A 27,947-nucleotide genomic window follows, 5' to 3' on the forward strand; every position below is an offset into this window, starting at 1 on the left:
TAAGAAAGGTTTTTGTTGTGAAAGTTGTTTTTATATCAGTGTAACGCTTAACTAAGCTGGCGAAGTTCACCCGTATTCCCAGATATAAAATGAGGAAAGATTTGCATTTAAGTGGCACCCTCAGGATGTCCCAAAGTACTCTACAGCTAATTAAATAATGCAAGAAATGCAGAAACCAAATTGTAAGCAACAAACTCTGACAAACAACGATGTGATAAGGACCAGATAAAGTTTTTTGTTTTGTTACGTTTATTGAGGGATAGATTTTGACCAGGACGTGAAGAAGAATCCAGGTATTCTTGTTCATAAGAGTCCCATAGTTTCAAACAATACTGCCTGGGACTCATTTTTATCAACTGGGCATCCTTCAGGACCCACGCCGGCCGGTTTTCGTGACCCATGCCGGCCGGCTTTCGCGACCCATGCCGGCCGACCTTTGCGACCCACTATTTTTGCTTACCTTTAATGTGACAGGTGAGCCTGCTCGGTCCTCACGACCTCACTTGCTTTGTTATTCAATGTTAATTTCTGATAATGACTTCACCTGACATGTAAGATCTCACTGCATCCGTTGAAAAAAATAAAGAAGTTTGCCCTTGAACTCGTCATGTTTAGCCTTCAAATGTCTTTGAAATTTTGAGAGTTTTAAACTTACATTTGTCAGTGCTTACCTGCATAGAACACACGTGAACCTTGCATCCTGATGTGCATCGGCATAATTAATAACCCATACCTCAAGCAATCATCTTATGTTGCTTTGTGGGTTTCTTCTTCATGGGTTGTTCACCAGAGGCCCTGGAGTTCACACCAGCACTGCTGGCAGCTGCAAAATGGAAGAATCTCTCTCTCGCGTGCCGTTGAGCACTTCTTTCCGTGATTGGGAATGCAGCGACGCATGGCCCCGCGACCCACCCGCGGGTCACAACCCGGGGTTGAAAATGACTGTTTTACAGCCTTTTGAGAAAGCCTTTGTTAAGTTCCTCATCTGAACTCCAGCAGAGCAGTACTTTCCCCAGAACTGAAGTGCCTGATTTTTATACTCAAATCTCTGGAGTAGCACTTGAACCCACAACCTTCTCACTCAGAGGTGAGAGCACCATCCTATACAGAATAATTAAATTAGATTGTTTGTGAGCATCTGACTGGAATTAACAGTACAAATTGCAGGATAACATCGGAATGAATACGCAATTAATTATTTACAATGCTCACCTCCAAGAGCATTTCTTGAATTGTTCATATTAACAGTATCTTACTTATCTTTACATTTAACTTGCGATGATACCAAATACTATTCCACACGAGAAGTTAAAGTGGCTGTTACTCTATTGGTGAGGCACAGTGTCTGTGGCTTCAGGGTGTCGAACAACTTAATCGAGAAATTATTTTCACTTTTGTAACATGAATTCATGTGTTGTCAATATTAGAAAATGCTCTCCACAACTCTGGTGCAGCAATAAATATGTTGTCAGATTACTACATAAACATCAAGCAGCATGAATTCCGATACTACTATTGCTCTGTAAAACCTATGTGAAATGTTAGATAAATTATCTCTATGGCTATGATTAAGTTGCAAAGACCAAATTTGATCTTAGTGAACTTGAGGAAGGAACTTTGTACATTACAGGATTAATACAATAAATATTGCATTCAAAATAAACAACTCAAACCCATTAGTGTAAACATCTGGTTCTTTATTTTTTTTCAAATAATTTCAGCTCTTACATGCTAACATACTTTAAATGGTTGAAAATCTACTGCGTCAATAAGCTCCAATTTGACTTGGAAAGGTCCACTAAGAGATCAAATAATTTGCAACACAATTAAAAGGTGACAATTAAAAAATAAAGACTAACTTTTATATACTTAATGATTAATAATTGATATAATTGCATTTGTAGAAAATAGCTTCTGCAAAAAAAACCCTCCTCTGATTATAAAATTCTTTCTTTAATTTTGCGGAAGACCTTAAACTATATTTTGACTATATACAACCCCCATAAGAACTTTCCAACATGGCCTATGTAAAACAGCAGATGTAGCAATCCCTATTCTAACTTTTTGTTCAAATGTGGCATGAAAAGAGATTGGGCCCATGGATACGTTTGAAGGTTTAAAAAGTGGAAGGTGTGGCGCACACAGTGTTCCACAGGTAACTACTTATCAAAACATATCCTACTTCAGTAGTATGTGTGGTGGTTTTGGCATTAGGCGATTGCTGCCATTGATTAAGCTGGAAAATTCTGGATATTAACCCCTTTGGGTTGCATATTGCCTATTTCTTTTAAGATAGCTGGTTCGCATGTTGCAATGTACAATGTGGAGAACCTTAGGTACATTCAGTAATTTAATGTGATCATCCATGTGACGCGGTGACAATTTATCGGCACATTTCAAACGGTGCAAGAGTCAGGTGCATTGCAATTTTTATTTTTGACGTTGCTCTCTTTTTAATTCTCTGGAGCAGGTTAAAGTGTTTCAGAAGTTACAGGCAAAGGAGGCAAACATCGCTCAACCGCTTGCGAAAGGAAAACTTTAATAAGGGATATCATACATTTTGAATGGTGGTGTGGGAGGGTTCCAGCCTGATGGCATCCAAACACTACATAGCTCCTGAGGAGCTATTTTCTTTCAATGAAGATGATCATTCAACACATGTCCAGCTGTAGGCTATTCTGGACTAACGCTCTAAATGTGTAAATTATAATTAAACTTTGGTTTTGAGGAAGCCCAACAACCTGTGTGTAAGATTAAACAGTGGAAATTATTTGTTGCATTGCGTCTTCAGAAATAAAACTATCGTCTCACTGCAAAATAATTCTAATCTCACCTTGTTGCAAGTCTCTGCTATTTAAAACACCAGGTCAAAGTCCAACAGGTTTGTTTCAAACACTAGCTTTCGGAGCACTGCTCCTTCCTCCTTCCTTCATTCACCTGAGGAAGGAGCAGTGCTCCGAAAGCTAGTGTTTGAAACAAACCTGTTGAACTTTAACCTGGTGTTGTTAGACTTCTTACTGTGCTCACCCCAGTCCAACGCTGGCATCTCCACATCACTGCTATTTAAACAGTGTGAAGGATCCTACGCTCAGTGTTTAATCCTTGATCTTGGCAAGTACAGTACTGTGAAATGGAGAATCGGTCTCTGGTTTTATGGATGGGACACAATAGAGTGAAAAAGCAGTCGGGCTAAATTACTGGTGAAAGGCAATGACTCGTTTTGTTTACAAAAGCAGTCATATAGTATATAATAGTGAAGGAATGTAGGTGTTAAGCTTAGATCAGTGTTAAAACGCAGAGTACCTTAAAAGGGTAACAAAACACTCCAGGGATAAGTAATAAAATGTAAGATCATGCACCATTGTATTCCTATGACAGTGATATTAGTTTAAAGGCACCAACTTGTTTCTCTGAAAGGAAACCAAACTTCCATTTGGGTGGGAAGTGATATATGATAAAGTGATCAGCCACTTCTATCAATATTTTCCTATTTACACTTCTTTCTGAATTGTTACTCGGATCTTGCTGAACATTTTCCCCACTGCTTCGTAGAGAGGGTCACAGAAGGTGCGAATGCAAATGGAGAAAACTCTGCTGATGCACTGGATTTCAATCATATAGCTCTTAATGCAGGGCATCACCGCCCAAATGTGGATGAATGTTAAAATTGCAAAGTAAATTCCCCAAATGACTGCTAAAGGTATGCCAAAGAGCGCCGACAGCAGGCGGTAGCACCAGTATTTCGACACTGTGAAGACAGTAAAGCTGGCTTTCCAAACACCATCGAAGCTGTGAGTTCCCTCGGGTTCAGCAATCACTTCTTCAAAGTCCACCTACGGCAAGAGAAATACAGAAGCATTCTGATTAACCTCTACTGCAGATGCATAACTTTTGTCCACAAGTTAACCATCAAAATATACTGGGTCGCAACAACACTGAACTGCTTATTCTGCATGAATAATATCTAAATTTTAAAAAAAGCATCGTTCTCCATGAATCAGAAAGATTGGAAAATGTCACATTCACCACCTCGTTACTTGCGAACTCCAGTAAGCGGGCAAGATTGGCAAACTAATGCCACTTGCCTGCTCAGCAACACCCACACTTGTCATTTTCAAATTCTTCTCTGCTGCCCTGCATTTTGGCTGCATTCAATCATTCATCTTTTTGTTCAGAATTGTTTCTTTCAACTTCCTCATCATTTAATATCTAAGCTCTACCCTTTCTCCTTTCTCCATATTTAAACAAAAAAGAAAGTGGATTCCTTGGGTTACAATTTTCGCTTTTGGCTTCTCTCCATTAGGACTGAGTTGGAAATGTTAAACGCTCATTATAAGAATGGCCTATTCGACAGGACGAAAGAAAATGTTCATTCTACCCTCCTGACATCCTCCCTTTAGCAAAAATAGGGAAAAGAAACTGGTTTAGCTTTTGTGATGAAAATCAGATCGGTAAGTACGTGTGGCAAACAATGGAAATGGGATAAACACAGTGGAGATTGAGTTTGGAGTCCAAGATACTTTGGGGGGGGGGGGGGGTGCAAATGAGGTGTGACTGCACCTCATGAGGCTGCAGTCAAATCACAAACTTGGATGCAGATGGTAGAATCAATCAGATGGAATATTTCATATGATCATTTGGAAGAGTATATATGAGAGCTTGGAATAATGGTGCATTGTATTATGGAGCAGGTAAACCTCTAAACTACACTGAAAATAGCAATTATATAAACCCCCGGCATGAAAATATTCACATACCGGCAGATACATAGAATTTACAGTGCAGAAGGAGGCCATTCGGCCCATCGAGTCTGCACCGGCTCTTGGAAAGAGCACCCTACCCAAGGTCCACACCTCCACCCAATCCCCATAACCCAGTAACCCCACCCAACACTAAGGGCAATTTTGGACACTAAGGGCAATTTATCATGGCCAATCCACCTAACCTGCACATCTTTGGACTGTGGGAGGAAACCGGAGCACCCGGAGGAAACCCAGGCACACACGGAGAGGATGTGCAGACTCCGCACAGACAGTGACCCAAGCCGGTATTGAACCTGGGACCCTGGAGTTGTGAAGCAATTGTGCTATCCACAATGCTACCGTGCTGCCCACGGCAAGGTAATTGGTATTTGGATACCATTACATTCAAGTGATGACAAAAACTATAAACATGGACTAATTAGGATTATTTTTTAAAACTCCCCCTCCCCGATGTGCTTGAGAAAAACTCTGTTACTTCGCTCACATGTAATAGCTAGCGAAGCACTGGTGTTTTGCACTCTCTGAAAAACGCAACCAATCTGATATCACCAGGGAATAGAAAACTTCAGTTATAGAAACATTTAGCTCTTTAAGGAAATGTGTTACATTTATCCAGCAGTCTGATGATGTTCATGTGCACATGGGGGCACACAGGAAATGGCATTTAAACACTAACTCAAACTGACTATGGCCAATTTGGACTAATTAAATCAGAACGGCCTGCACATAATGAAAATAATAATGGCTTGCGATCATTCACTTACAATCTTTTGATACATCACTGTACTGGGAATACTACAGCTCAAGTACAGGAGACACAGTTCGGTAGTAAGTTTGCAGCTGGAAATAATTAGGCGATGAACAAAAAAGTTTTGAGGTATTATAATTCTTGCCTCAACTTAATTAGCAAGTGCTGTCTCCAATACTGACTGTGGATTTCATTTCTGGGAGAATAGCATCAGATAAGTGGTGTGTTTGAGAAAGATGTGGCTGAATAGGAGCTAGAAATGAGCTGACAGCAAGATGTCAGAGGGAAAGGAGTGGGAATAGAGGGCTATTTATTTAACCTCATTACATCTCTCAAAAACGCCTCAAATGTGTTTCAAGTGAACTGAATGTATTTGAAGTACAATGACTGTTATCAGAGTGACTGCAGAAGATATTCTGCACAGAGCAATGATATGAACATGTCACCTTCAAGATGCGAAAGGCGCTTTGTAAATGCAAGGGGCCGGATTCTCCCATTCGGCGGCAGAGTGTCCACGCAGTCGAAAACGGCATCGCGTTTCACGACGGCGTGAATGTGCCACTGGGTGTACCGATTCTGGCCCCTACAGGGGGCCAGCACGGCGCTGGAGCGGTTCATGCCGCTCCAGTCTCCCATCCTGGCGTGAACTGTGCGCCGCGGGATCTGCGCATGCGCAGTGGCGCCGGCGCCAACCCGCGCATGCGCGGTGGCCTCCCTCAACGCGCCAGCCCCGACGCAACATGGCGCGGGAGATCAGGGGCCGGCGTGTAAGAAGATCGGCCCGGGGAGCGATCGGTGGACCCCGATCGTGGGCCAGGCCCCATCGGAGGCCCCCCCCCCCCCCCCCCCCCCCGGGGTCGGAGCCCCCCGCAGGCAGCCCCCTGACCCTGCGCGCAGAGTTCCCGCTGGCTGGCACCAGGCCTTTTTCGTGCGGCCGCTCGGCCCATCCGGGCCAGCGAATTGGCGGCCCGGCCGCGTAGAGCGGCCCACGACCGGCGCCGCGCCAAACGCACCGGCGCCATTCTCTGCTCCGCAGAGACTCTCGGGGCGGCGGGGCGCGGTTGCGGGGATTCTCTGGCGCGGGGCTGGGAGAATCCCACCCCAGCTTTTTACTTTTCCTGTGAAAAAAATATTTGGCCACTCTACAGCTTCAGAGATGTGGCAAAAAAAAAGCTGCAGTATTTACTATTTAAAACAAGACCATAAGTGTCTTGTTTATTAATTTGCCATGGTCAACAGTCGAAAGTCCTGCACATGTGATTTCTTAAAAATGTTTACACATCTTGTATATAATAGTGTTTTATATCCATTTTAATCTCCTTAATCATGATGCTGCACTCATGTGGGCAGGAATAAGCTTTCTGTCAACAGTGGAAACTTATATTTAGCAATTCTGGTGAATTGCCACATTCTCGCATATGGCAATGATGATGATTAACATGTTTAACAATCCTCCCAAGGTAGAATCTGAAACTTTTGCAGCACAAAACTAGACCATTCAGCCCACTGCATCTTTGCCAGCTCTCGGAAACTTGGACTACTGCCAAGTTCTGTACCCATACATTTTTAAAATGTCCTCTTCAAATATTTCCCTGTGTTCGTCTTGAAAGCAAATACAGACACTAATTCCAGCACCGTTTCCAGTAGGGGAAATGCATGTCATAAGAATATAGGACTGAGGAGCAGGTGTATTCGATTTAACTCTTGGAGCATTCTCCACCACTCAATAGGATCATGGCTGATTATGTCCAAACTCCACTTCTCCATATTCCCCTCATAACTCTTGACTCCCTTTTCGATCAGAAAAATGCCTTGAATAAATCCAATTAGTCGGCCTCCATTAACAGCTCTTTGCGTAGAAAACCTAACCTTCTAACCTCTTCCTTTGCTTTAGTGATGTTTGTAAACTTAAACCTTCTGAAAGTTAATTAAACTGCCCACTTAAGGGCAATTGGCAGAGGGGCAGGCGGTGTTATTGACTTTCCTGTCGCGGACTTTGGAGTGGATGCAGGGAGGTGGTGGGGGTCCCCGTATGCCACTCCCACAACTGATTAAATGCCCCCCTCGTCACCAAATTCACCACGGGGAAAGCACAAGATTCTGTCCATTAAATCAGCTGTGGCCTAACCAATGGTTTCTACACATTTGCCATTACCTCAAGTAGCAGCCCTGGCTCAGCAGTAGAACTGTGGTTGTTGTTTCAAGCCTGCCTTCAGAGCTTTGAGCCAATTATCTAGGTTGGCAGTGCAATTCAGTGTCAAAATATGGATGTACTTTCTCTTAAATGGCACTTTAAACTGGTGTTGCCCAATAGAAATTGCTGATTAGTCACGAGTATGGTTAGGGCAACACAAATCAACTTTACTAGAAAGTGGCTTCTATACACTCATACAGTATAGGTATGCATGCTTCATGTATGTATGAAGTAAAAATCTACCACTATTCAGTTAAGAAGGGAGTGAAACATCCATAATATATTTTTTTAAACCCTCATAGTCCGCTTTTAAATTTACCAACAAATGCACATGAAAGTTTTTTTTTAAATTTAGAGTACCCAATTATTTTTTTCCAATTAAGGGGCAATTTTAGCATGACCAAGCCACCTACACTGCACATCTTTGGGTTGTGGAGGCGAAACCCATGCCAACACGGGGAGAATGTGCAAACTCCACACGGACAGTGACCCAGAGCCGGGATCGAACCTGGGACCTCGGCACCGTGAGGCAGCAATGCTAACCACTGCGCCACCGTGCTGCCCTAATGAAAGTTAAAGTGCATACTGTGTGACAATGAGAATTGAGATCACTTGCCCAAGTATCTATTACTCATTTTATTTTATTAATCAGTGATTAGTGACAAATGGATTCCCAATTAGTCACATGTGGCTAACGTATTGGACAACACTGTTTTAAACAACAAAGTGGCTGTTCAGTTTGGATGTACGGTAAATGATCTGTGGATGTCAACGTGCAAAGACCATGGGAAGAAGCAGGGTAGTTTTTCTGCTGCCTGATTAACATTTGTTCCTCAGTCAACACAAATTAAACTAGATTATTTGGTCATCTATCTCATTGTTATCTGTTGTTTTGTGAGGGCCACAAAGAATTCAGCACGTGTTTGTAGAGTCAAATAGAAAGTAACTTTATTTACAACAATATGTACACAGCACCGGTAACTCACCACTGGTTCCCTCTCTAGCCGGTACCACACTGGCCAGCTCTATTTATACAGCTGCACTGCTAATGATTGCCCCGCCCTCTCATTGGGGGAGCTCCTATTCCTCACGGAACATGAGGTAACCAATTGTCTCCAACCAATACGATCCGGACGGGTTATAACATGTGAGATCTTGTTTTGTGCATTTTCTCTGCCACGTTTGCCTCTATTACATCAATGGCCACACTTTAATGGCAATTCATTGGCTGGTAAGTATTTTGTGACTGCTCGCGGCTATGTAAAGTGCTATATAAATACGAGTTATTTTGATTCTCTTTGCTTACATATTCCTATTAAAAAATAACGGGCGCGATTCAACGGGGGAAAAATCGATGTCCGATTTTGGCCACATTTAGCCAGGTGTTTCATGCTGACTGCAACACCAGAATACCCCGCTATTCAACGTGCTTTTGCCTCGGGCAGTTTTTCTCCACTTAGGCCGCGCTTGGGTCATTTCGAAAAAGCTATTCGCAGATTGGGGCACCATTGTGTCTGGCTGCCCTGATCCTCCCCCCCTCCCCCCCCCCCCTCCTCCTTTCAGCCCCCCCTCCACCCCACCCCCCCACCCGCCCCAACCTCAGGGAGGCTTCCAGGAACCTCCTCATGGCAAGGGCCCCCCAGGCACGATCCCTGGCACTGCCACCCTGGCAGTGCCTATGCAAGGCTGGCAGAGCAAAGGTGCCCAGGTGCCAGAGGGAGTGCCAGGGTGCCACCCTGCCCTTACCTGACCACCCAGGGGTCTTTAATTAACTGGGCGATCCCTTGCCAGATGTCATTACGACCGGTCCATGTTTGTGAAAACCAGTGCTAAACGACGCACTAGCGAGGTCTCCCATGCACGGACGTTTGGTACCAGAGGGCCTCTTGTGAGGTTCAACCGCCTCGCCCCGACACCAAGTCGGGCATGACGAGGCCGCTGAATCGTGCCCAACATTTTGTGCTTCATATCAAATTACTCTCTCATTTTAAAGATTTTTGATCTTTGAACTCCGAAGCCTCTTCTGCTACTGCTTCTAAACCTCATCATTTCCTCGCATTCTTCCTTTCAAAATGTAACACTTCATATTTCTCTTTATTAAATTTCATCTGACATCTATCTACTGAACTTGCTAACCTCGGTGTCTCCATCCCCTTGATGTTGCCTACAGCCCTTTTTTAGAATCTACCAAACTGAAACAGGGTCATTTGACTGGCACAAGTGCGATGGGCTGAAGGGTCTTGTCTGTGCTGCAGATCATCTTTAAAAATAAATAAATTTAGAGTGCCCAATTCTATTCTTCTTTCCCGATTAAGGGGCAATTTAGCGTGGCCAACCCACCTAACCTGCACATCTTTGGGTTCCAGGGGTGAGACCCACGCAGACACGGGGAGAATGTGCAAACTCCACACGGACAGTGACCCGGGGCCAGGATCGAACCCAGGTCATCAGCGCTGTGAGGCAGCAGTGCTAACCCCCAGACCTCTATGCAGGGCGGCATGGCAGCACAGTGGTTAGCACTGTTGCTTCACAGCACCAGGGTCTCAAGTACAATTTCCAGCTTGGTTGACTGTCTGTGTGGAATCTGTACATTCTCCCCGTGTCTGCATGGTTTTCCTCCTGGTGCTCCGGTTTCCTCCCACAAGTCCCGAAAGATATGCTGTTAGGTAACTTGGACATTTTGAAATCTCCCTCCATGTACCCGAACAGGTGTGGAATGTGGCGACTAGGAGATTTTCACAGTAACTTCATTGGAGTGTTAATGTAAGCCTGCTTGTGGCAATAAAGATTATTATTATTTAATAATAAAGATTATTATTATTTGGGGCAGCACGGTAGCATTGTGGATAGCACAATTGCTTCACAGCTCCAGGGTCCCAGGTTTGATTCCGGCTTGGGTCACTGTCTGTGCGGAGTCTGCACATCTTCCCCGTGTGTGCGTGGGTTTCCTCCGGGTGCTCCGGTTTCCTCCCACAGTCCAAAGATGTGCAGGTTAGGTGGATTGGCCATGCTAAATTGCCCTTAGTTTCCAAAATTGCCTTTAGTACTGGGTGGGGTTACTGGGTTATGGGGATAAGGTGGAGGTGTTGACCTTGGGTAGGGTGCTCTTTCCAAGAGCCGGTGCAGACTCGATGGGCCGAATGGCCTCCTTCTGCACTGTAAATTCTATGATTATATTAGCTTCTACCCTAAAAGTCTTCTCCTTGAACATTTTCCGTTGCTTCTCTGTTGGCTTATATACCAGATTTCTTTTCTTTCAAATTTACCTGAGCTGATTCCTTTGCTTGTCAAGCTGACCATAATTTTCCAGAGAAGTACCATTATCTTAGGACTGTTCCCTCTCCTTTTTAGCACTTTTGCATTGAACCTGATTATGTAATAGCCACTGTTCCTTAACTTTGTCCCAACCTTTATGGGCACCTGCCTGTCCCACTTTAATTGTTTGGCACCTATCTCTTTTGTGCCATCAAAAGGTCTTTGTCTTTTGGTGAAGTGGAGGGCATCTTGTTGGTATTGCACTGCTGCACTATGTTATCATTTGACACAATTCAGCTCCACTGTAAATTAGTTTTGCTTCTGAGAACTCCCAACTTTGACTGGTTAAGAGTTCAGTAAAGTATGTGTGTTCTTTTCTCCCACTGCATTAAAAGCCTGGAGCCAGTCTTATTTCTCCCCGTGTAGTCATGTTTAAGTCTGGTTTAACCTGTTGTCAACAGCTGCTGGCAGCTTAAAGCGATTTGCCTTGCCATTGACACTTCCTTCAATGGCCAGCAGAATTACCAGGCCAAACACCATCTGCCAACGGTTGAAATATTGACGCAGGGCAGCACGGTGGCCTAGTGGTTAGCACAGCTGCCTCACACCGCTGAGATCGTGGGGCAGCACGGTAGCATTGTGGATAACACAATTGCTTCACAGCTCCAGGGTCACAGGTTCGATTCCGGCTTGGGTCACTGTCTGTGCGGAGTCTGCACATCCTCCCCGTGTGTGCGTGGGTTTCCTCCGGGTGATCCGGTTTCCTCCCACAGTCCAAAGATGTGCAGGTTAGGTGGATTGGCCATGCTAAATTGCCCTTAGTGTCCAAAATTGCCCATAGTGTTGGGTGGGGTTGCTGGGTAATGGGGATAGGGTGGAGGTGTGGACCTTGGGTAGGTTGCTCTTTCCAAGAGCCAGTGCAGACTTGAAGGGCCGAATGGCCTCCTTCTGCACTGTAAATTCTATGAAATCTATGAAATCCCAGGTTCGATCCCGGCTCTGGGTCACTGACCGTGTGGAGTTTGCACATTCTCCCCGTGTCTGCGTGGGTTTCGCCCCCACAACCCAAAAATGTGCAGAGTAGGTGGATTGGCCACACTAAATTGCCCCTTAATTGGAAAAAATAATTGGGTAATCTAAATTAAAAAAAAAAAAAGAAATATTGACGCAGGTAACAAGAGGTTGGAAATTGGCGTTTACCTTCTCCGGTACTTGGTAGTTTTATTTTAAATCAAAGCACCAGTCTCTCTCTCTCTCTCCTCTCAAACATGGTTCAATGTGGCATAATTCCAAACGTGCTCAAATGCCATATGATTCAGCGGGTGGGAGTGGGAGAGTGGGAGGGACAACAAAGAATTGTATTCACTGGACTCAGCTTCCATTTATCACTTGGTTAGATTTTTGTGCTCCCTTTTAACTGCCTGTGGTGGTTTCAGCCCAAGGAATAAAGTAACTAAACAGTTGTTGGGCGAATTAAATACAGAATCCATACCCATGGGAATACCACAGGGGAACAGCTGCATATTTGACCATCAGTTACTGGTACTCTGACCAGTGCAGGAGTAAAGCAAATCAAAAATGACAATTAGACATGGCTGTACGTTAAAATGGGCCATGTCATTAAAGGGAATGCTGCAATTGAGCTGAGGTGATTGGATAGTGTGGTGTTCTTTGCGTTGCGTAATTCAAGATGGTTGGCGTGGTGTTCACAAAGACCACACAATTGCTTGAACTTAAACAAAGCTATAAATTTATTAACACTACTAATTTGGATTCGACACGTACTCCTAAAGAATATACAATTGATTATTAACATGCTACAGCAAATCATAGTACTGATATAAACTACGATCTGCTCTCACTCACACTATTTATAATTCTGACTCTCTCCAGCGAACTACTGCACACACTCTCCCATAAGGCTTAGCACCGCTGCCTTGTACACTTGTAACCGTAGCTACCTCTAGTGGCTACTCTACACGCTTCATTAACCCGTGCAGTTCTTACAGTTATGATAATACCGCAGGTAGTAAATAGAAAAATCACATTCGAATGTTAGTTTTTTTTCAAAAGGGTGAAGGGTTTTGTTAGCTTTGAATGATCACAGAAGAAAAATGCTGATGTTGCAACACCTGAGTACAGGCCCAGGGGTAGACCCAGAACGAAAAGCGGCAAGTATTTTTGCTTCAGTTGAGCTATTTTTCAAAATCCGTATTTGCACACAGCTTTTCCAACCTGTCATTTTATAATTTTCCTGCCTGATACTGAGTAACAACAATGCGTCGCCTCAAAAGTGGTTCGCAGTGACCAGTGTACCATCCATACTCCTGGCCCATGCTGTTGATGTAACGTTTGCAGCTGTATTTTTTTAAAAATGGAGAGGGGCACTGTTTTTGTATACACTCAGACGCAAATGCCACACAAATGAAAACAGCTGACAGCTTACACTCGTGGTTCCTTCCACATTTATATAATAGACGTGTTAGTGTCGGGACGGCACGGTGGCGCAGTGGTTAGCACTGCTGCCTCACGGTGCCGAAGTCCCAGGTTCGATCCCGGTGCTGGGCCACTGTCCGTGTGTGTGGAGTTTGCACATTCCCCCCGTGTTTGCGTGGGTTTCGCCCCCACAACCCAAAGATGTGCAGGGTAGGTGGATTGGCCAAGCTAAATTTGAAAAAATGAATTGGGTACACTAAATTTATAACCAAAAAAAAAAAAGAAGTGTTAGTGTCAGAGGACTTCTGTTTAAGAAAAGAAACTGCCCCTTAAATAGGAGAACAGTTTTAAAATTAAAATGCACATGAACAACAGTTGAGTACATTTGCTTTTTGTTTCAAACTGTTACCCTTTTGATCACAATAAGTGGTTCACTCAAAATTAAGCAACATCTTTGAAGACTTGAAAAAGCATCTTTGTATTCATCAATGCAATGGTCCCGGGTAACAGCATGTAAAAGAATTGCTTTGATATGCCATGCTATCAATTTAATTTTCCTGTAGTAAAGATTGTTACTATACAGGTTCCATGTGTGGACTTTGGAAGCAACTGGGCATCTAACAAGTATAAATACATAGAATATAAAAATTCATGATCATCTAAACTTTTCCACGTGTTATGTTTCCATCGTGGTTGTAATTTATTAAGTGCAACATATTATTTTGTCTACAGAATTTTCATCGGGAAGAAATGGCAATAAGGCTATCAAAGTGCTCATTCGCCATCCTCATGGTTTCCAGGATTAGGGCTAAATGATGGTGTCACTGCATTTTCTTTGGTGGGGAACAGGCTTCAGTTGCTAATCAGATAGTACAGAAATTGTTTTTTTTACAGTAATAGGTAATGACTGAACAATGAGCTTTAGGAGTATAGTTTCTGTACTTTTTTAAAATTAAAGTGCAATCAAGTAAATTGAGTGTCAGGTACAAGAGTGAAACAATAACACCTGAACGGAATTGATTATTTCTTTGCACATGATCACATATGTAGCCTCGGTTGATATTGGATTGGATTTGTTTATTGTCACGTGTACAGTGAAAAGTATTTTTCTGATACGTTATTCATGTTATAATGCCCCTCAGAGATATTAAATTAGAACATAGAACATAGAACATTACAGCGCAGTACAGGCCCTTCGGCCCTCGATGTTGCGCCGACCTGTGAAACCACTCTAAAGCCCACCTACACTATTCCCTTATCGTCCATATGTCTATCCAATGACCATTTGAATGCCCTTAGTGTTGGCGAGTCCACTACTGTTGCAGGCAGGGCATTCCACGCCCTTACTACTCTCTGAGTAAAGAACCTACCTCTGACATCTGTCCTATATTGTTTCCACTGGTCGGGGAAGCAGAACTAGGGGGCATAGCCTCAAAATAAGGGGAGGTAGATTTAGGACGGAGTGTAGGAGGAACTTCTTCACCCAAAGGGTTGTGAATCTCTGGAATTCCTTGCCCAGTGAAGCAGTTGAGGCTCCTACTTTAAACGTTTTTAAGAAAAAGATAGATGCCTTTCTAAAGAATAAAGGGATTCGGGGATATGGTGTAGGGGCCGGAGAGTGGAGCTGAGTCCACAAAGATCAGCCATGATGTTTCAATTGTATACAGTACATGACCATAGTTTTTCCTTTGAATGTCGATGATTGTAAATTTATGGGGGTCAATTATTCCTGATTTTAATTGAAAAAAATTGGATGTTTTAAAGGTGCACGAGCTTCACAAGGAATGTTTGGCAAACCTGTTTTCATTTCTTACAGCTACGTCAGCAAGTCACTTGTGTGTGACGTCATGACAAATGGGGTTTAGCTCAGTTGGCTGGACAGCTGGTTCATGATGCTGGAGCAAGACCAGCAGCGATGGTTCAGTTCCCGTACTGGCTGAGGTTATTCATGAAGTCCCCGCCTTACCTGGCGTGTGGCGACCCTCAGGTTAAACCACCACCAGTCAGCTCTCCCCCTCAAAGGGAAAAGCAGCCTGGCGCCATCTCATACTATGGCGACTTTAATTAGTTTGACTTTTATGACAAATATAAAAAAACTCAAGTCTGTCTTTTCTCATGTAAATACTTTGCCATTTGCGATGGTTCCCTCACCCATACAAAGTGAGTCTGCAATTTATGAACCAGCTAATTCAATTTGTTGGATTATTTTGTTATATACACATATAAATTAGCAATATGTTTGCAGGGGTATCATAAAGTTTTTGATTCTGACCAACACTGAGAACATTATCTGCTACAAGTTGAACTTTTTAGAGCATAGTTGGGTGGACTGAGCTCAGTGCTGGATTGAGTGGGAGAGGTGTAGGCTGGACTGAACTCATTGCCAAATGTAGTGTGTTGGGGGCTGGGCTGATGGGATGAGTGCAGTGAGGAGGGTGCAGTGGACTTGGCGCTGGATGTAGTTAGCTGGGGTCTGCGTGCAGTTGGTTGAGGAGTGGGTCAAGTGGGCTGGGTGCCATTGGTTGGGGAATAGGTTCAGTGGGTGCAGTCCTTTGGAAAATGTATCATGTGGGTTAGGGAATGGGCTGGGTGCTGTGGGTGGGGAATCGTGCATTGGGTTCAGGGATGGGTCAAGTGGGCATGGTGCAGAGGCTGGGGAATGGGTGCAATGGTTGGAGAATGGTGCAGGGAGTGGCGAATGGGTGCAGTGGGTGGGGAATGGGTGCAGTGGGTGGGGAATGGGTGCAGGGAGTGGAGAATGGGTGCAGTGGGTGGGGGGTGGGTGCAGTGGGTAGGGGATGGGTGCAGTGGGTGAGGAATGGGTGCAGTGGGTGGGGAATGGGTGCAGTGGGTGGGGGATGGGTGCAGTGGGTGGGGGATGGGTGCAATGGGTGGGGGAATGGGTGCAGTGGGTGGTGGATGGGTGCAGTGGGTGGGGAATGGGTGCAGTGGGTGGGGAATGGGCGCAGTGGGTGAGGAATGGGTGTTGTGGGTGGGGAATGGGTGCAGTGGGTGGGGAATGGGTGCAGTGGGTGGGGATGGGTGCAGTGGGTGGTGGATGGGTGCAGTGGGTGGGGAATGGGTGCAGTGGGTGGGGAGTGGGTGCAGTGGGTGGGGAATGGGTGCAGTGGGTGGGGAATGGGTGCAGTGGGTGGGGAATGGGTGCAGTGGGTGGGGAATGGGTGCAGTGGGTGGGGAATGGGTGCTGTGGGTGGGGAATGGGTGCAGTGGGTGGGGAATGGGTGCAGTGGGTGGGGGATGGGTGCAGTGGGTGGGGGATGGGTGCAGTGGGTGATGGATGGGTGCAGTGGGTGGGGAATGGGTGCAGTGGGTGCGGGTAGGTGCAGTGGGTGGGGGATGGGAATGGAGCTGGGGGCAGTGATGTGGGGGTGACTATAAGGGGCTGGGGGCTGGTCAATCCCCCAGATGAGGGTCTTTGCAGCCGGCTGGGGCAGCACCCTCGGTTTGTTCAGTCTGCTGACGGACCAAGTTCTGGCTGCAAGCTGGAATCTCAGCATTTCACGGCTGATTTGTCGCTTAACCCATTCCATGTTTGTCCTTGCAGCCCTGAGACGGGTTGTGACTGGCAATCCCGAGGAAGGCAAACCCATCCCAGCACCTCAGGGGGTAAAACCCCCAAAACACTTCCCCAGGGAGACAGGAGCCGCAGGCAAATAGGGACGAGGTCAATTTGGGACAGACACTGTCAACAGAAAGTTTGGAAATTGCAAATCTCTGATTCTCTTCCGCAAATATGTTCAACTCGAATCCTTTGCACAAACTCCAACTTTGTCAAAGCTCCCTTACCTTAACCACATCATCGTTCAGATGTTTGGGATCCCTGTCGATCAAGTCGATCTCTTTGGTGTGAACATCAGTCACGTATTTCTCGTTCAGCTTCTCATCTTCCATTTTATTGTTGGGTTTGTAAATATTCCCGTGGTCTCTGATCGTCGATGGGTAGAAAAGTCCCTGGGAAAAGTGGAAATAGCTCTTTCTTAAACCAGCTTCCAGCCGCTCGCAGCCCAAACCCCGGAGGTAGCCGCCTGCTGCCCGAGCGCAGCTTTTTGCAGCCTGATCGCGGAGAGGCACCACACCCCTGGAAAACCAGCAGCCGCTCAGTCCCACAGCGGCAGCAGGGGGCAGCACATAGAATCACCCGGGACACAGCCAGGGACTCCAGCAGGGAACTGACCATCTACCGGGAAATCTGTCACTGAGAGACATAGTGAGGGACTCCAGCAGGGAACTGACCATCTACCGGGAAATCTGTCACTGAGAGACATAGTGAGGGACTCCAGCAGGGCACTGACCATCTACTGGGAAATCTGCCACTGAGAGACATAGTGAGGGACTCCAGCAGGGAACTGACCATCTACAGGGAAATCTGTCACTTAGAGACTCCAGCAGGGCACTGACCATCTACAGGGAAATCTGCCACTGAGAGACACAGTGAGGGACTCCAGCAGGGCACTGACCATCTACTGGGAAATCTGCCACTGAGAGACACAGTGAGGGACTCCAGCAGGGCACTGACCATTTACTGGGAAATCTGCCACTGAGAGACACTGTGAGGGACTCCAGCAGGGAACTGAGCCGTCTACTGGAAAATCTGTCACTGAGAAACACAGTGAGGGGCTCCAACAGGGAACTGAGTCGTCTACTGGGAATACTGTCACTGAGAGACACAGTGAGGGACTCCAGCAGGGCACTGAGCCGTCTACTGGGAAATCAGTCACTGAGAGACACAGTGAGGGACACCAGCAGGGAACTGAGGTATCAACTGGGAAAACTGTCACTGAGAGACACAGTGAGTGACTCCAGCAGGTAACTGAGCCATCCACTGGGAAAACTGTCAGTGACGGACACCAGCAGGGAACTGAGCCATCTACTGGGAAAACTGTCAGTGAGGGACTCCAGCAAGGAACTGAGTCATCAACTGGGAAAACTGTCACTGAGGGACACAGTGAGGGGCTCCAGCAGGGAACTGAGTAATCTACTGGGAAATCTGTCACTGAGAGACACAGTGAGGGACACCAGCAGGGAACTGAGTAATCTACTGGGAACACTGTCACTGAGAGACACAGTGAGGGACTCCAGCAGGTAACTGAGCCATCTACTGGGAAAACTATCACGGAGGGACACAGTTAGGGGCTCCAGCAGGGAACTGAGCCATCTACTGGGAAAACTGTCACTGAGAGACACAGTGAGGGACTCCAGCAGGTAGCTGAGCCATCTACTGGGAAAACTGTCACTGAGGGACACAGTGAGGGGCTCCAGCAGGGAACTGAGTCATCTACTGGGAAATCTGTCACTGAGAGACACAATGACGGGCTACAGCAGTGCACTGTGTCATCTACTGGGCAATCTGTCACTGAGAGACCCAGTGAGGGACACCAGCAGGGAACTGAGTCATCTACTGGGAAATCTGCCACTGAGGGACATAGTCAGGGGCTCCAGCAGGGAACTGAGACATCTACTGGGAAATCTGTCACTGAAAGACACAGTGAGGTGCACTAGCAGGGAACTGTGCCATCGACTGGGAAATCAGTCACTGAGAGACACAGTGAGGGACTCCAGCAGGTAACTGAGCCATCTACTGGGAACTATGTCACTGAGATACACCACCAGGGACTCCAGCAGGGAACTGAATCATCTACTGGGAAATCTGCCACTGAGCGACACTGTGAGAGACTCCAGTAATGCACTAACCAGCTACTGGGAAATCTGTCACTGAGGGACACAGTGAGGGGCTCCAGTAGGGAACTGAGCCATCTACTGGGGAAACTGTCACTGCGAGACACAATGACGGGCTACAGCAGCGCACTTAGTCATCTACTGGGAAATCTGTCACTGAAAGACAGAGTGAGGCACTCCAAAACGGCACTGACCGTCTACTGGGAAATCAGTCACTGAGAGACACAATGCGGGACACCAGCAGGGAACTGAGTCATATACTGGGAAATCAGTCGTTGAGAGACACAGTGAGGGACTCCAGCAGGGAACTGACCAGCTACTGGGAAATGTGTCACTGAGAGACACAGTGAGGGGCTCCAGCAGCGTACTGGCCATCTACTGGGAAATCTGTCACTGAGAGACACAGTGAAGGACTCCGGCAGGGAACTGAGCCGTCTACTGGGAAATGAGTCAGTGAGAGACACAATGAGGCACTCCAGCAGCTCACTGACCATTTACTGGGAAATCTGTCACTGAGAGACACAGTGAGAGACTCCAGAAGGGAACTGAGTCATCTAGTGGAAAATCAGTCAGTGAGAGACACAGTGAGAGACTCCAGCAGGGCACTGAGTCACCTACTGGGAAATATGTCACTGAGAGACACAGTGCAGGACTTCAGCAGGGAACTGAGTCATATCTTGGGAACACTGTCACTGAGAGTCACATTGAGGGGCTCCAGCAGGGCACTGAGCCATCTACTGGAAAATCTGTCACTGAGAGATACAGTGAGGGGCTCCAGCAGGGGACTGAGTCATCTACTGGAAAATCAGTCACTGAGAGACACAGTGAGGGGCTCCAGCAGGGAACAGAGTCATCTACTGGGAAATCTGTCTGAGAGATACAGTGTGAGACTCCAGCAGGGAACTGATTCATCTACTGCAAAATCTGTCACTGAGGGACACAGTGAGGGGCTCCAGCAGGGAACTGAGCCATCTACTGGGAAATCTGTAATTGAGAGACACAGTAAGGGACTCCAGCAGTGAACTGAGCCATCTACTGGGAAATCTGTCTGAGAGATACAGTGAGGGACTCCAGCAGCGTACTGACCATCTACTGGGAAATCTGTCACTGAGAGACACAGTGAAGGACTCCGGCAGGGAACTGAGCCGTCTACTGGGAAATGAGTCAGTGAGAGACACAATGAGGCACTCCAGCAGCTCACTGACCATTTACTGGGAAATCTGTCACTGAGAGACACAGTGAGGGACTCCAGAAGGGAACTGAGTCATCTAGTGGAAAATCAGTCAGTGAGAGACACAGTGAGGGACTCCAGCAGGGCACTGAGTCACCTACTGGGAAATATGTCACTGAGAAACACAGTGCAGGACTTCAGCAGGGAACTGAGTCATATCTTGGGAACACTGTCACTGAGAGTCACATTGAGGGGCTCCAGCAGGGCACTGAGCCATCTACTGGAAAATCTGTCACTGAGAGATACAGTGAGGGGCTCCAGCAGGGGACTGAGTCATCTACTGGAAAATCAGTCACTGAGAGACACAGTGAGGGGCTCCAGCAGGGAACAGAGTCATCTACTGGGAAATCTGTCTGAGAGATACAGTGTGAGACTCCAGCAGGGAACTGATTCATCTACTGCAAAATCTGTCACTGAGGGACACAGTGAGGGGCTCCAGCAGGGAACTGAGCCATCTACTGGGAAATCTGTAATTGAGAGACACAGTAAGGGACTCCAGCAGTGAACTGAGCCATCTACTGGGAAATCTGTCTGAGAGATACAGTGAGGGACTCCAGCAGCGTACTGACCATCTACTGGGAAATTTGTCACTGAGAGACACAGTGAAGGACTCCGGCAGGGAACTGAGCCGTCTACTGGGAAATGAGTCAGTGAGAGACACAATGAGGCACTCCAGCAGCTCACTGACCATTTACTGGGAAATCTGTCACTGAGAGACACAGTGAGGGACTCCAGAAGGGAACTGAGTCATCTAGTGGAAAATCAGTCAGTGAGAGATACAGTGAGGGACTCCAGCAGGGCACTGAGTCACCTACTGGGAAATATGTCACTGAGAAACACAGTGCAGGACTTTAGCAGGGAACTGAGTCATCTCTTGGGAACACTGTCACTGAGAGTCACATTGAGGGGCTCCAGCAGGGCACTGAGCCATCTACTGGGAAATCTGTCACTGAGAGATACAGCGAGGGGCTCCAGCAGGGGACTGAGTCATCTACTGGGAAATCAGTCACTGAGAGACACAGTGAGGGGCTCCAGCAGGGAACTGAGTCATCCACTGGGAAATCTGTCTGAGAGATACAGTGTGAGACTCCAACAGGGAACTGATTCATCTACTGCAAAATCTGTCTCTGAGGGGCACAGTGAGGGGCTCCAGCAGGGAACTGAGCCATCTACTGGGAAATCTGTCACTGAGAGACACAGTAAGGGACTCCAGCAGTGAACTGCGCCATCTACTGGGAAATCTGTCTGAGAGATACAGTGAGGGACTCCAGCAGGACACTGACTGTCTACTGGGAAATCAGTCAGTGAGAGACACAGTGAGGGACTCCAGCAGGGAACTGACCATCTACTGGGAAATCAGTCACTGAGATACACAGTGAGGGCTCCAGCAGGGGACTGAGTCATCTACTGGGAAATCAGTCACTGAGAGACACAGTGAGGTACTTCAGCAGGGAACTGACCAGCTACAGGGAAATCTGTCACTGAGAGACACAGTGAGGGACACCAGCAGGGATCTTGACCATCTACTGGGAAATCTGTCACTGAGAGACACAGTGAGAGACACCAGCAGTAAACTGAGTCATCTACTGGGAAATCTGTCACTGAGAGACGCAGTGAGGGGCTCCAGCAGCGTACTGACCATCTACTGGGAAATCTGTCACTGAGAGACGCAGTGAGGGACTCCAGCAGGGAACTGAGTCATCTACTGGAAAAATTGTCACTGAGAGACACAGTGAGGGACTCCAGTAGGGAACTGAGTCATCTACTGGGATGTCTGTCACTGAAAGACACAGGGAGGGGCTCCAGCAGGCAACTGAGTTATCTAGTGGAAAATCAGTCAGCGAGAGACACAGTGAGGCGCTCCAGCAGGGCACTGCACCATCTACTGGGAAATACATAAGAACATAAGAACTAGAAGCAGGAGTAGGCCATCTGGCCCCTCGAGACTGCTCCACCATTCAATGAGATCATGGCTGATCTTTTGTGGACTCAGCTCCACTTTCCGGCCCGAACACCATAACCCTTAATCCCTTTATTCTTCAAAAAATTATCTATCTTTATCTTAAAAACATTTAATGAAGGAGCCTCTACTGCTTCACTGGGCAAGGAATTCCATAGATTCACAACCCTTTGGGTGAAGAAGTTCCTCCTAAACTCAGTCCTAAATCTACTTCCTGTTATTTTGAGGCTATGCCCCCTAGTTCTGCTTTCACCCGCCAGTGGAAACAACCTGCCCGCATCTATCCTATCTATTCCCTTCATAATTTTATATGTTTCTATAAGATCCCCCCTCATCCTTCTAAATTCCAACGAGTACAGTCCCAGTCTACTCAACCTCTCCTCGTATTCCAACCCCTTCAGCTCTGGGATTAACCTAGTGAATCTCCTCTGCACACCCTCCAGTGCCAGTACGTCCTTTCTCAAGTAAGGAGACCAAAACTGAACACAATACTCCAGGTGTGGCCTCACTAACACCTTATACAATTGCAGCATAACCTCCCTAGTCTTAAACTCCATCCCTCTAGCAATGAAGGACAAAATTCCATTTGCCTTCTTAATCACCTGCTGCACCTGTAAACCAACCTTTTGCGACTCATGCACCAGCACACCCAGGTCTCTCTGCACAGCAGCATGTTTTAATATTTTATCATTTAAATAATAATGCCTTTTGCTGTTATTCCTACCAAAATGGATAACCTCACATTTGTCAACATTGTATTCCATCTGCCAGACCCTAGCCCATTCACTTAGCCTATCCAAATCCCTCTGCAGACTTCCAGTATCCTCTGCACTTTTTGCTTTACCACTTATCTTAGTGTCATCTGCAAACTTGGACACATTGCCCTTTGTCTACAACTCCAAATCATCTATGTAAATTGTGAACAGTTGTGGGCCCAACACTGATCCCTGAGGGACACCACTAGCTACTGATTGCCAACCAGAGAAACACCCATTAATCACCACTCTTTGCTTTCTATTAATTAACCAATCCTCTATCCATGCTCCTACTTTCCCCTTAATGCCATGCATCTTTATCTTCTGCAGCAACCTTTTGTGTGGCACCTTGTCAAAGGCTTTCTGGAAATCCAGATATACCACATCCATTGGCTCCCCATTATCTACCGCACTGGTAATGTCCTCAAAAAATTCCACTAAATTAGTTTGGCTCGACCTGCCCTTTATGAACCCATGCTGCGTCTGCCCAATGGGACAATTTCCATCCAGATGCCTCGCTATTTCTTCCTTGATGATAGATTCCAGCATCTTCCCTACTACCGAAGTTAAGCTCACTGGCCTATAATTACCCGCTTTCTGCCTACCTACTTTTTAAAACAGTGGTGTCACGTTTGCTAATTTCCAATCCGCCGGGACCACCCCAGAGTCTAGTGAATTTTGGTAAATTATCACTAGTGCATTTGCAATTTCCCTCGCTATCTCTTTTAGCACTCTGGGATGCATTCCATCAGGGCCAGGAGACTTGTCTACCTTTAGCCCCATTAGCTTGCCCATCACTACCTCCTTGGTGATAACAGTCTCCTTGGTAGACACAGTGAGGGGCTCCAGCAGGGAACTGAGTCATCTACTGGGAAATCTGTCAATGAAAGACACAGTGAGGGACACCAGCAGGGAACTGAATCATGTACTGGGAAAGCAGTCACTGAGATACACAGTGAGGGACTCCAGCAGGTAACTGAGTCACCTACATTGAAATCAGTCACTGAGAGACACAGTGCAGGACTTCAGCAGGGAACTGAGTCATCTCCTGGGAAAACTGTCATTGAGAGACACAGTGAGGGACACCAGCAGGGAACTGAGTCATCTACTGGGAATTCTGTCACTGAGAGACACAGTGAGGGACACCAGCAGGGAACTGAGTCATCTACTGGGAAATCTGTCACTGAGAGACACAGTGAGGGGCTCCAGCAGGGAACTGAGTCATCTACTGGGAAATCTGTCACTGAAAGACACAGTAAGGGACACCAGCAGGGAACTGAATCATCTACTGGGAAATTAGTCACTGAGAGACACAGTGAGGGTCATCAGCAGGGAACTAAATCATCTACTGGGAAATCTGCCATGAGAGACACAGTGAGAGACTCCAGTAATGCACTAACCAGCTACTAGGAAATCTGTCACTGAGGGACACAGTGAGGGGCTCCAGCATGGAACTGACCATCTACTGGGAAATCTGCCACTGAGAGACACAGTGAGGGGCTCCAGCAGAGCCCTGCGATTATTTAATGGGGAAATTCCCCACCAAGGACCCAGCGAACGACTCCATGCTCCCAGCTCCCCATTCCCAGGAAAGCTGCGGAATGATCTGCTGGGTAATCTTCCTTCAGGGAAAGCAATCAACCCAGGAGACGCACTCTGAACACAGCACTGGGACAATGTGGGCCACTGATCCGGTAAAGCACGGTGCAAGGTGGAAGGGGCGCGGAGGCTGGAGTTGGTGCTGTGGGTGATTTTGCAGGAACAAGTTGCTGGGACATTGATTCCAGTCTCACTCTCCCGGCACACGGGCTCCGGTACACAGCTGTATCCGGACTTTCACCGCAATCTCCGATTTCCACCCTCCCAAAAGTGATTTACCAAAAGAAACTCCCAGAAAATGCAGCATGGACAAATCGGTACCAGTCTGGGACATGGGGGGGAAAAGGGAAGTTTTGGGGAGCTCCCCCTGCTGGGTCAGTGAGTGTAGAGGGCGGCAGTGTAGTGCCCAATGTCCTCTCGTCCCAGTTTGTCCCCCCCCGTCCCAAGCTTGGTCTGTATAAACCTCTCGTCTGCCTGCCAACTGCTGGCAATTTCTGATATCAAAGACTGGATAAAGTCGACTTAATGCCACAAACAGAGAAATATAAAATACACCCCCCCCCCTCCTGCCCGGGGAATGTAGGGTACAGGGTCACAGCTCCAGCCTCTGAAGATGAGGAGGTCCTCAATACAGAGCTCAGGCGAGGAGACTGTTCGTTATTCAAAGAAAAGTGAATCTTTGAAATATTCCGCCCCGTTGTGAATGTCTTTCAGCACATTCCAGAGAGCTGGACACCATGGGACATGGGGACTGAATGGGAATGGGAATGTCCTGAGATTGGAAGCTGAGGATAAGGGGATCAGAATGACTGGATTACAGCGAAGGGTCGGGTGGCCTCGCTCCTGTTTCTTAACATCCCGAGGATAGCTCCGTAAGCTAATGATTTGAAACAAACCTGTTGGACTTTAACCTGCTGCTATAAGACCTCGAGTGCTGATCAACTCACCCTCCGAGGAGGAGGACAGACCAGTCCCGGATGTTATTCCGGCTCACTGACTCAAGCAAGCAAGACTTAAAAGTTTTTTTAAGAATCCTAGTTTGTTTGCAGAAAAGTCTGGTGCATTAACCAACTTCTTTTGTTTACTGAGCGCAGGACAGGATATTTTGCTTCTGCAGCAGCAGTTAGCTATTCAGCAGTGCCTGCTCCTCTCTATCACTCCAGCAGCTTGCCTCCATTCTGCAACATGGATAAGAGACAGTCAGCGAACACCTCCCCCCTCCCCGACTGGACTCAATCCTCTGCTGTGGACAGTGCACTCTCATTCTGCACAAGTCCAGCCTCTCACACTGCTGCTGGTGGCGGCTGCAGCCCCCCTCCTTACCTCGAAGTCTCCAGTCTTGTCACCAGACATAGCTCCCCCCCGAACAACGGGAAGGTTTTCAATCAGCCCCCGTTACAGTTTCCAGCGATGTTTGAGTAACCGCCCCTCCTCCTCCTCCCCCTGAGATCAATGAGAATGTGGAGGTGGCTGGGCTCCGGGGCCAGTGCCCCTGGGCTGGGCTGCGACCTGCGAGTTCGCTGCTTCTCAATGCACAGATCAGCGAGACCCCAGTGACAGCGGGAAGCAGGGCAGGGGATTGCACACACTCACACACTCACACTCACGCACTCTCAAACACTCGCACTCACACTCACTCTCACACTCACACTCACACACTCACTCACGTTCACACACTCACTCACACTCACACTCACTCACTCTCACATACTCACTCACGCTCACACACTCACACACTCACTCACTCACTCACACTCACTCTCACACACACACTCACTCACACACACACACTCTCACACACTCACTCACACTCATACACTCACTCACACTCACACACACTCTCACACACACACACTCACTCACACACACTCGCTTACACACTCACTCACACACTCACTCACACACTCACACACACACACTCACTCACACACTCACTCACACTCACTCTCACACACTCACTCACACACTCACTCACACTCACACACTCACACACTCACTCACACACTCACTCACACTCGCACACACACTCACACACTCACTCTCACACACTCACTCACACTCACACGCTCACTCACACTCACACGCTCACTCACACACTCACTAACACACTCATTCACACACACTCACTCACACACTCACTCACACAATCTCACACTCACTCTCACACACTCACTCACACGCACACACTCACGCACACACTCACTCACACACTCACTCACACACTCACTCTCACACACTCACTCACACTCACTCACACTCACTGACACTCACATACACACACTCACTCTCACACACTCACTCACACTCACACACTCACTCACACTCACTCTCACACACTCACTCACACATACGTGCCCAGGAGGTGAATCATCGCTAAGAACAGAGCTGTGGGGAGCGGGGCAATGGGCTGATCATGTCCCTGAGGAGAGGCGAGGAAAGCATTTGAATGGAGGGAGAGAGATGGAGAATGTGTGTGTGGGGTGGGGGTGCGGGGGGGGGGGGGTGTTTGTGGTGGTGGTGGTGGGGGGGGGGGGAGGGTGTGGTGGGGGGGTTGAGGGTGTGTGTGGGGGGGTTGAGGGTGTGTGTGGGGAAGGGTGAGTGTGGGGGGGTTGAGGGTGTGTGTGGGGGAGGGTGAGTGTGGGGGGGTTGAGGGTGTGTCGGGGGGTTGAGGGTGTGTGTGGGGGGGTTGAGGGTGGGTGTGGGGGGGGGTTGAGGGTGTGTGTCGGGGGGTTGAGGGTGTGTGTCGGGGGTTTGAGGGTGTGTGTGGGGGGGGTTGAGGGTGGGTGTGGGGGGGGTTGAGGGTGTGTGTCGGGGGGTTGAGGGTGTGTGTGGGGGGGGTTGAGGGTGGGTGTGGGGGGGGTTGAGGGTGGGTGTGGGGGGGGTTGAGGGTGTGTGTCGGGGGGTTGAGGGTGTGTGTCGGGGGGTTGAGGGTGTGTGTGGGGGGGGTTGAGGGTGGGTGTGGGGGGGTTGAGGGTGTGTGGGGGGGGTTGAGGGTGGGTGTGGGGGGGGTTGAGGGTGTGTGTCGGGGGGGTTGAGGGTGTGTGTCGGGGGGTGAGGGTGGGTGTGGGGGGGTTGAGGGTGGGTGTGGGGGGGGTTGAGGGTGGGTGTGGGGGGGGTTGAGGGTGTGTGTGTGAGGGGGTTGAGGGTGTGAGTGGGGTGGGTTGAGGGTGTGTGGGGGGGGTTGAGGGTGTGTGGGGGGGGTTGAGGGTGTGTGGGGGGGTTGAGGGTGTGTGTGGGGGGGTTGAGGGTGGATGTGGGGGGGTTGAGGGTGAGTGTGAACGGGGGTTAAAGGTGTGTGTGTGTGTGGGG

General features: G+C 47.6%; 1 protein-coding gene across 2 annotated transcripts; it reads right to left on the minus strand.

Moving 5' to 3' along the window:
- Positions 1–1,680: 1,680 nt before the first annotated feature.
- cav1 (caveolin 1) lies at positions 1,681–26,161 on the minus strand. Of its 2 annotated transcripts, none has more exons than XM_072485265.1 (3): positions 25,962–26,161; positions 17,204–17,368; positions 1,681–3,833 (listed from the first exon to the last, which is right to left on the minus strand). In XM_072485265.1, the coding sequence occupies exons 1-3, from the start codon at positions 25,989–25,991 to the stop codon at positions 3,492–3,494; spliced, it is 537 nt and encodes a 178-aa protein (XP_072341366.1). In that variant the 5' UTR covers positions 25,992–26,161; the 3' UTR covers positions 1,681–3,491. The 2 variants fall into 2 exon arrangements, with proteins under 2 accessions (XP_072341366.1, XP_072341367.1); XM_072485266.1 differs by lacking the exon at positions 25,962–26,161 and adding an exon at positions 25,535–25,648.
- Positions 26,162–27,947: the final 1,786 nt, after the last annotated feature.

Source organism: Scyliorhinus torazame, chromosome 19 (genome assembly GCF_047496885.1).
Source record: "Scyliorhinus torazame isolate Kashiwa2021f chromosome 19, sScyTor2.1, whole genome shotgun sequence".
Lineage (NCBI taxonomy): Eukaryota > Metazoa > Chordata > Chondrichthyes > Carcharhiniformes > Scyliorhinidae > Scyliorhinus > Scyliorhinus torazame.